This window comes from Prinia subflava, chromosome Z (assembly GCF_021018805.1).
Source record: "Prinia subflava isolate CZ2003 ecotype Zambia chromosome Z, Cam_Psub_1.2, whole genome shotgun sequence".
Lineage (NCBI taxonomy): Eukaryota > Metazoa > Chordata > Aves > Passeriformes > Cisticolidae > Prinia > Prinia subflava.
The window spans coordinates 88,507,163-88,517,302 of NC_086283.1; the positions used below are offsets into that span (position 1 = coordinate 88,507,163).

At 42.5% G+C, this 10,140-nt stretch overlaps 1 protein-coding gene across 1 annotated transcript in view; it reads right to left on the reverse strand.

The window, feature by feature from the left end:
- Positions 1 to 1,904, reverse strand: part of HCN1 (hyperpolarization activated cyclic nucleotide gated potassium channel 1) — a 194,019-nt gene extending 192,115 nt beyond the window's left edge. Inside the window, exon 1 of the mRNA XM_063422197.1 lies at positions 1,531 to 1,904. Coding sequence (XP_063278267.1) covers positions 1,531 to 1,904 — 374 coding nt within the window. The remainder of the gene's footprint in view (positions 1 to 1,530) is intronic.
- Between the last annotated feature and the right edge of the window lie 8,236 nt (positions 1,905 to 10,140).

A 10,140-nucleotide genomic window follows, 5' to 3' on the forward strand; every position in this document is an offset into this window, starting at 1 on the left:
TCCCACTTGAAGAATTAGGACAGAATTAGAAGATATTTCTGTAATGAAACAGAAGGAACACATCACCTATTTCACAGAACTGCTTAAAAAGTTACATGCTGCAAAATATGACAAATAAGTTCCTATTGCCCAAAACATTCTGAGTGCCCCTCACTTACCAGAAACCAAGCTTAAAACAGAAACAAGGAAAATTACGCACAAGAATAATCTCATTCATTTCAAGAGAATTCTCACGTGAATAAAGTTACTCATGCACACACACCGATAAGGAAGAGGCTATCTGACCCCCCCCAATCCCTTATGCATGCTATCACAGCATCGGATGTGACCCTCTACGTCCCTCTCTAGCTGATAGAAAAGGACTGGGTAGGTGCTTGGACCTTTCTTTCCCATTAACACACTTGCTAATGCAGCTGAGCTGACATGCAAGGGGCGAAAAGGTACTCCAGGAAAAGAACGAGTGCAGTTTATTGAGTTCAGGAAACCAGGAAAACAAACAGGGATTTGAAGCATCATTTCAAGTCATAACTGAGTGCTGCTGCTGAGCTCCTCCACTCCTGTTAGCTGTACTGCTCTCGGGCTCAGCTGCAAGGTGCTAGCACAGCTGATTGTTAAACACCTCACTCCAAACAGTCCCGCAGAAACTTGGACTTTGAAAGTATTTCCTCCTGTTCTCACTGAAAGAATTTTCTGAAAGCTTTTTCTTAGAAGATTCATCTAAAAATTGAACATTCTGGATTTTCTTTTTTTAAAACACCGTCTCTGGTGCAATTCATTTATCATATAGATGCAGGTTGTTCAATTCAAGCTGTTGATTAAATACGCTTAACAACATGGACAGTTCCTCAGAAAATATCACAGAGTGTTGCCTTTATAAAGGCATACAGCCAGCTGGCACAGAGTATGGAATGAAATAATCTTACACTTTAAATGTGATTTTAAAGGAAACTATAGCCACTTGGGCATTTATTTGCACTGCTTTCTGTATGAAGATTCCAAACCTGCATCCACGCAGCTTACTGTGAAAGCAATGGTAATTTGCCATCACATTTACCTGTCTCTCTACGAAAACAGAGTTTTGCACACATCACCTGGATAAACTTATTTTACTGTAACTCTGACAGAGACGCACTTCCTTCTCGCAACGCCTGGAACAAGTGTTTACACCGGGTGCTCAGGGAAGGGCAGGCGTGTGCAGACACCGGGATCTGACTGATGCTGATGCAGCTGTGTAACCCCGCGGGCAAGCTCTCATCCCCCCGGCGCACAGTCGTGCCCGACGGCCCTCGGCCCCGCGGCGCAGACAGCCCGGGACGGCGGGATGGAGAGCCGTGGAGCTCAGCATCCCGCCTCGGGGGCTGCGGGCGGCGCCCCGGCGGGCGCGGGGCCTGCGGGGCCGTCCCGGGTGCAGCACGCTGGAGAGCGCCGGGCCGAGCCCGCGGCGGCCGCGGCCCCGCCGAAGTTTGCGCCGGGCGAGGTGCGAGGCGCCGGGGCCACCCCTCTCCCGCCCGCCGCGAGCCCCGCGCTAACCTGAAGTCGCTGTAGGGGTGGATGATCCAGAACCCCGCAGTTTTAACCCTTTCCTGCTCCTTCTCCACCGCCTTCTGGCTGCCGAACATGCGGAGGGAGAATTTGTTGACCCCCGGCTGCAGCATGGAGGTGAACTGCCGCTGCATGAAGCCGTACTGCCGCCGGGGTCCCTCGGCATCCTCGAAGCCCACCACGGGCTCCTCGCCCCCGCCGCCGTCCACTTTGAAGCACACCGAGTTGCCATGCTCCTTCACGCCGCCGCTGCCGGGGCTGCTCTGGGCTTTCTCCGCCGAGGCCGCCGGCTTGGCTGGGAAGGAGTTAGCGCTGCCATCGTCCCGGCTGCCGGCGGAGGAGCTGCGCTTCCCAGCCTCCATGCTGCGGGGCGGGCGCACCCCAGCCGCGGGAAAGCGCGGGGAAGCCTCGCCGCCGCCGGTGCCCTTCAGTGGCGCGGCTGGGCTGTGCCGCCCTGGGCTGGGCTGGGCTGGGCAAGGCTGGGCTGGGCAAGGCTGGGCTGGGCTGAGCTCCGCGCCGCCGCGCCGCCCGGCATTACCCGCGCCGCCGGCTCGGAGCGCGCTCCGCGCAGGGCGGGCAGCGCCGCCCCTCGCCCGCCCCCTGCCGGCGGCCCCGCTCCGCTGACATTGAGCGCGGAGTCCTTGAGGGGCCGCGGCGGGCGGGAGGAGCGGCGGGAGAGGGGCCCGGGCGCCGGGCCCGCGCCTCCGCTGGAGCGCAGGACACGCGTGGGTGGAGGTGTCACCGCGGGCAGAGCAAGGGGCTAGCCGTGGGGTGGTAGCGTGCCTGCACAGCCCCAGCGAGAAACGGTGGCTGGGAGTGATGCAGTGGGGCGTTTCCACGGGGTCGCCCGTCCCTCGGGAAGCCTCTGTTGCTCCTCGTGGAGCGGGCGGACCGGGAAACGGCAAGACGCGGGGGTCTGCCGTTCCAGTGCCGTCGAGGGGCGGCACTGGAAGTCGCGGAGAGGTTTTGGGCTCGTCCTGCTCAGAGTGCAGTGTGTGTCCGGCACAGGGTAACACCGGTGGTGTGTGGGTGAGCAGGGAAGGCCAGCTGTTAAGTGGCATTCGTTTTCACAGACGAAACACATCAGTCCGGTTGAACACTCCCGCCAAGCGGCTCTTCCTTGTCCCTCAGCCTTCGGCGGACTGAAAACGGGGCCGAGCCCATGAGAGCAGGGGCATGCGACGTGAGAGGTGCTGCGAGCACGGCCGGACCACCCAGGGATGCCGTTCCCATCGGGAGCGCTGCGCTGCCACGGGCACCTGCCTTTTCTCCCTGAAAGAGGTGAAATAGCAGGTGTTCCCGAGTGCGTAGACAACCTTTTCACATATGCCACGGGATGATTTGGCCTTTGTTTGCATGTCAGTAGGAAACTGGAGTCCACATTTAATTTGCTCCACTTGACATTTAAGTACATAAATTACAATTTAGAAGCCTCTAAAAAGCTGAAAAAGCTTTCTGACAGAAGAGAAACTGGGTATTTCTACCTCCTAGTACTCTACATACACTCAAAGGAAATAGGGTATATATTGCCTTCAGTATCTATACACACATTGTCCTAGCCATTGCAGGTTGTAACTGGGGATCTGTGCCGTGAGGTAGGAGCTGAGAGAGCAAATGATAAGAAGCTGTTTACAAACCGTGAGTAAGAAGGGGGTCCTTGGTCTCTGCTCCAGAATATGAAAGATCCTGATACATGTCCCAAAAGCAGTGAGTTTTTTCTGGGTTGCAAAATGATGGAGAATCAATGTCTGCAGATGCTACTACAGAAGCTGTAGCATTATGTCTGCGTGCAAAAACATATTACAGTATGTACATGTAAGGCTCGGCCTTCCATTTAGAATAATAGGTTTGACATAGGTTTGTTTTTCATACATTCTCAACATATTTTTCATTTTGCACATTAAAAGTAGAGTAAGAAAAAGTAAAGCCTCACAAGCTTAACTCTGGTATTTTCAATGGCATTTTCCACTTCGTTTTTACACACTTTGTCCTTTACACTACAGATGCTTACATCTAGGAGAGAAACAGATGTGCAAATCTGCTCACCACCGTTTGTCAGTCTGGTGCATTGGAGGTCTCTATTTCAAAGTGGGATCTGAGGGCTTTCCTCAGCAATTGCAGCTCTAACAGAATTTTTATGCCTAGTGCACTCAAACACACCCAGTTCCATTGATGTTAATGTCTTTTGCGTGGAAGATGTTAACATCATGCCAGAGTGGAAGAAGATGGCGAGTACAGATGCACCAGGAAGGATTGCTGAAGGCTGGGCAGTGACCAGCATAGGAAGGAATATGCTCTTAAAGCAATTGGTTGACGGCTAAACACACATAAACCTTCCCCATCTGGAGAGAGACTTTTCTGTAGGATTTTTCCTAACACAGTGAAGAGTGTGTGCACAGCTGCTAATGGCTCATGCACAGCTGCTGATAGACAAAAACCTCTTAGTGTTTTATCCCCAAATGATGTCCGCCTCCTTCCCTCATCCAATGTCTGTCACCAAATGATAATTAAAAAGTAAGAAATTATTACTGTTTTGCAGCTTTCCAAAAGAACTAACTCGCATCGTATTTGACAGAATCCTGCAAAGGCAAAGGGTGAAAAGTCTAACACAGTGCTTCTCCACACACTCAAACAGTACCACGGGCAGTGGAAATGATGATTTCCATGTCAGTCAAATAAACATTGCAAGGTTCGAATTTTTGCTACTTCTTCACAACTTATTCCATAGGACTTTTGCATTCAGTCCTTGACCTGAATGCTCTGTCCCAGCATAACCTAGGAAAGCAACAACTAGTCATGTACAGGACAAAAATAGGCTTGTAGTGGAGTAAATCAGAACAGTGGAATGGAGACATTTACAGCTGCAGTAAGCAGATTCTGATGTACATTTTTTTAATTGGAGAAGCAATGAGCACTGGATTAATGGTGATGGACCTTCATTTATGGATGAGGAAAATCGTGCACAGCAAGAACCTTCAATTCTTCTTCCACTAAACTTGCTTTCACTTGCATTTATTGTCTCATTTGCCAGTATTTATTCTTACTTAGCATGGACTGCAGACCTACCAAAATGACCCTGCCCACATTCCCCTCCTTCTACAACAGAAGAATCTGGAAATATTCTATTTCCCTTGGTGGCATTATATAGATAAGACAGGAGTTTATTCCATCAAAATGCCATACAACTTAGGAGAAGTTCTTGATGAAAGAAAATATCCTGCATTACTAGTAACATATAATTTATGTTACTAGTGCTTTTCAAACACAGCTTATGTATAAATGACACAGGTACATATCTGTTGGTAAAATTGAGATTTTGATATTTTCTGCTTCCTGTGATGAAATACTAGATTTCTGGTTTGTGAGGTTTTTTTTATCTGCATAGAGGAAAGGTTTACTTGTTTTTACATGTCTGAGTGATATTTGTCCTAAGTATTTGTATGGCCTAATTGATCTGAACAACTCAACATCTTGATTTTTTTAGTAGCAATCCTGATATGTTAGGATAAGAAAGCATTTTCAAAATTCGTAGTTTTATTTTGGGAGTATGGATTCTTCCAAACAACTTGATGTTTTCAGCCAGGAAATTGAACTCTCCTGAGGCCCACCATGCTCGCTTAGATGAGATAAGAGAGAATTTTGGTTCACATAAGAAGAAATAATAGAACATGGTGTGTTTGAATAGTCCTGAAGACTGCACCAGGGCTAAAAATAGTTGTGGACTCACTTTAGCTGAAGGTATAGCTTGTTCTCTGTCAAGTTTTATTTTGATTTTGTGGCCATGTTAGGAGAAACACACAGAAAAATGAAATTTATACATGAAATTTCTAAGAAATCATTGCTTAGTAGCAGAACAAAAGGAGCAAAAAATTATTTTGCATCTCTTTGCTACCTCTTAGATTATTCAGTCACTACTAAAATTTAGAAGTCTGTTTTACATTAGTGTATGACATTATTTTTATTATTCACTCTACTTCATCAAAGTACTGTGACATCATTAGTTTCAGTGCTTTATATGACTCTGTAATACTAATGTATACTAAGATTAATGTAAAGAAAATCAATTTTCTTCTTTGCCGGAGTAAATTTTTTTACCTTTAGTAAAGACAAACCTCCTTATCTTTATTTTTTTCATTTTGATATAACTTGAACATATGCAGAACAGTTCAGATGTAGAAATAAAAAAAAAAATAACAGCCTGTGTATAGAGGCATATGTATTTGTTCAGTGAAGAAACTGGGGCACAGAGAAGTAACAAGACTTCTATGAGACGACCCAGTAAGATACACCTGACTGCAGAACAAAGATGTTGTCTCTCAAGTTAAAGTTTCATGCCCTGTGAGATATTTTTAAGATTATTTCTCAATTGAAGGTCACCACCAAGTCAAATGACAAACCAGGGTTAGCAAGGAAAGAAAATAATAGTTATATTTACAATTATGTAACTATGTCTGCCAGCTTAATTGAGGATTGATCCAGATTCATAATATGTGCTGGTTTTCATGCCTGTTTGCTTGAATTTTGCAATAAAATAATTTTGATTTGATCCCACCCTACTTATGTTACTTTCCCTGCATATTTACTCACACATATTTACTGGAAACAACTGTTTTCCAATAGATTTTATATTATATTAGCTAGTGTTTATGTAGCAGGAAGAATCTTACTTTTGCAATAATTAGCATCCTTTGAAGAAAATATATCACAAAGCAATAGGAACTTCAAGTATGAATATTACATGGCAGCTGTCCATACAGTTATTTGATTTTGGGTTTTTTTACTCTGTGGTACAGCCTAAATATTCTCAGTGAGTACTGATAAATATGTAAATATGATCTTGGTGATTTCTGTTCTGGCCTGGTGCTGAGTGTTGTAAGTCCTACTGCAACATCTTAGTGCAGTTCTTCAGAACGGGTACAGTTCTGGAACAGAAAGGTAAAATTAAATCACAGAATATTCCTACTGGTTTTTACCTGCTCTCTGAAGTGTCTTTTATTTATGCAGATCGTTTTCTAAATTTAAGGGAATATTTGTGTGTTTTGAGTGCCTATATTTCTTGAAGAAAAATATTTTAATGCCAGTATTTATTATCTGTTTAATAACCTGCCAGATCTTTTTTTAATCCTTATCGAGATACCATCGCCACAAAAGAGAAGTTAAAAATGAAAACAAATTCTAATATTTTTTGTTGTATGTGTATTATTTTTTTTATTTTTTGCTAATGTCTGCATTGTTGGGTACCTGAAGTGCTTTAGAAATTATTAAGAAATTGCTTTCTCTGACAAATGTTCAGCTGAATAAGTGGTTATGATAAGGCACCTAAAATTTTTGCTATGTTAAAATATTTTTTCTTTTAGTTTAAATGCAAATGTACAACAATTTTTTTTAAAAAAACAGTTTTCTTAAAAATAACTATCTTATGACTGTGTTGGTTTAAAGAGCTATGATTTGACACTACAAAGATGTAAACATTTATGAGTAATTTTTGTATGATATATGATAGATACTTGTTTCATACAATGCCTAATCCTGTTAACATTCTTAAAATTAGTGCATAGACGTGTGAAAGGTCACATGTTACTATTATCAGAGTGCTATATACTGTACCGGGCTCAAGTATTTTCAGGCTGCTATCCATTCTCTGTAATACAAGAAAAATATAGTTTCTATAAAAATGGAAATACCATTAGTTGGTCTGGAGTGCAACTTGGTGTTAACAACAGCTTTTTTTCTCCTGTTGCACACAGTGTTCCTACATAATTGCATAATCAATCCACGAAACCAAGTACTTGTGATTTAAAAATCTCTCCGTTCTGGAACTTTCAGAAACAAATAAAGAAGTGCTCTTTAAAACTTTTATGTTTCAATAATGTGTGAATATCAACATTGAACTGAATGACCTAATTGCTACCTTCCAGTACCTAAAGGGAATCTACAAGAGAGATGGAAAGGGAGTTTTTACAGGAGCATGTAGTGAGTGACAGGATGAGGGAAAATGGCTTCAAACTGGAAGAAAGTAGGTTTAGATTAGATATTAGGACAAAATTCTTTACTTTGAGAGTGGTGAAGCAGTGGAACAGATTGTCCAGAGAAGCTGTGGACACCCCATCCCTGGGAATTGCTCAAGGACAGTTTGGATGGGGCTCTGAACAGCCTGATCTAGTGAAAGGTGTCCCTGCCCATGTCAAGGAAATTGGAACCAGATCCCTTTTAACCCAAACCATTGTATGATTCTCTGACAGATCCTACACTGCCTCTTAAACTGTTGTCTTTCCATGGCCTTGATTTTCCATAGCTCAACCATCTTTTTCATCTTCTCGTCCCAGCTTTGCTGATGTCATCCGTACTGGTAGGATCCTTTTAGAGATAGCTGGAAAGTGCCATATTGGCGACTTAGTTCATTAGTTAAAGTTTGAATAGTTGTCAGATTTAATCCAGCAAACTGCTCTCCTGTGTTCCTTGACTTAGTTTAAATACTTAAGACCCCTTACTTCACAATCATATTTTAATGAATATAAATACTAGCAACAAGCAATATGCCTGAGTTGTGTCTTCTATTCAGTTCCTTATACAGAGCCATGTCTTGCAGGATTAATATCTGTCTTTGATGTAACATTCATTGAGTATACTGCTTCAGTGTTCCAATTGTTTCTAAATTACAGAAAGATCTTAAAGCTATTATTAAGAAATTTCGCCCATTAAACCAACAATGAGGAAGAAAAACTGAAACTGAAGATTTTGAAACAGTTCTTTAAATCTACACAGCTTTTTGCAGCTTTCCTGAATAATTTTTTAAAATTCTAAATATGGAAAAGTGTTTGTATTTTAACAAGTACTTTTGGAAGAGCAGTGTGAAAGTATAACTCCTTTCAGTGTTTATCTAAACATTCAGTTTTACCACTAAATAAAAAGAGGCCCAGAGGAGTCCAGAGATTGTACAATCAGTAATCCAGAGCTGTATCTCACTTAATGTCTTTAAGATACCTACAAGTGTTCTGATTGTTCAAAGGTAGTTTTTATTACTTCTATCTAGCCATGCTGGCAGCAGGCACATTTCAATTACTAGCATGTATAATGAGAAGAACACACAGCACTATTCCCTGCTGATTGCACTGCCTCAGAGATGATGTCTAGGTGGTGACATTGAACACACGACTCCAAAAGGATTGTCCCAGTTTTTGCTGTCAGACTTTCATTCTTCAGTTCACATGGGCAGATTTCTTGCAGCTAAAGAAATCTCTGTTTTAGGGGAAGGGAATAAGCTATCACAGCTGGCAGAGGCAAACAGTACAACATGCACAGCTGAACAAATGTAGCATCCTAAATTGCCGTGAATACTTGGAGGCAAGAGCTGATACAGAAGACAAGACACTAGCTGTTTAAGTTTGAAAGTAGGTTCCCAGAGTCTGCCTTCATTTACTTAGACTATAGATTAATTTGTGATTATAAAGAAGTTCGACCTCTCAGATGATTTTTCCCCTTTCCAGTTGTGATACCAATACTTGAGGAAATGGTAACTGCCATAATGGAGACATTCCTGTTGTAGGCTTAGTGTCCTTTTATTAAAGAGAAATATGTAAAATAAAAAATCATTGGCAAAATGGATGGAAAATAAAAAATGGATTTTCTCTTTAGGCCACTGCTGGATGCAAATACACATGACCTTGGATACACTTCCTTAAATTAGACATTTGGATTGCTGATGGTAATTGGACTATGGCAGGTGCTAAGAGATGGCTGTGTGGCTGGTAGATGTAGTGGAGAGGGGACATGGATAGTCTTTGTAGAACTCTGTAAATGAATTGTCAGATGTCTGCTCCATGCCTGTGACAGCCTTACATGCGGTAAGGGACCTTGTGTGTCTGTGGCAAGTTTATGTCTTCTGAAAAAGTAAGACTGACTAGAAAACACCCAACTTTTATTGACTGAAGTTATTCACTGCCTGGGGCTGTCACAGTGGAAGCATTAGGAACATGAAGCATAAGGAGGCCTTCACCAGTAACATCCAAGCCACCTCAGAGGAGTTTGAACTTTAATGCTTGCAGTAATTATCAATGTTCATGAAAGTGTTTGCTGAACTAGCAGTGGCAACTGTAGAGAATTGCAAACATTCCCTCTAACTGATAGCAGAAAAAGATACGAAGACTTGGTTATTTTAAAACAAGAGTAAGGGGAAAAATGCATAAAAGCTTTAACTTTTTTGAAAGTATATGCATAGTAGGTATCCTCAGCAGTAAAGTAAGGCAAGCATACCTAAAACTTCAGTTAACAATGGCACTTTCAAGATTTATTTCCTATAGCCTTTTTATATATTTTTATTTTATTTAAGAATTATTTTCTTTAAATTACTGTATTCTTCCATGTGACTTTCAATTTAGTTACAATTACTTCTAAAGACTGCTTTGCATAGGAGCTGGATAAACACAAACACAGATGGAATTGACATGCAACCATTCATCTTTGTACCTACGTTTTCACAGAGACAGGAGAAGGTGTTTGACACAGAAAACAGGAGATTATTGTACGTTTCTGATGGTTGTTGTTCATTTTTTTGACTGATGGAAGAACTGGACTCAAAAGATTAACCAGAAAAAAAAG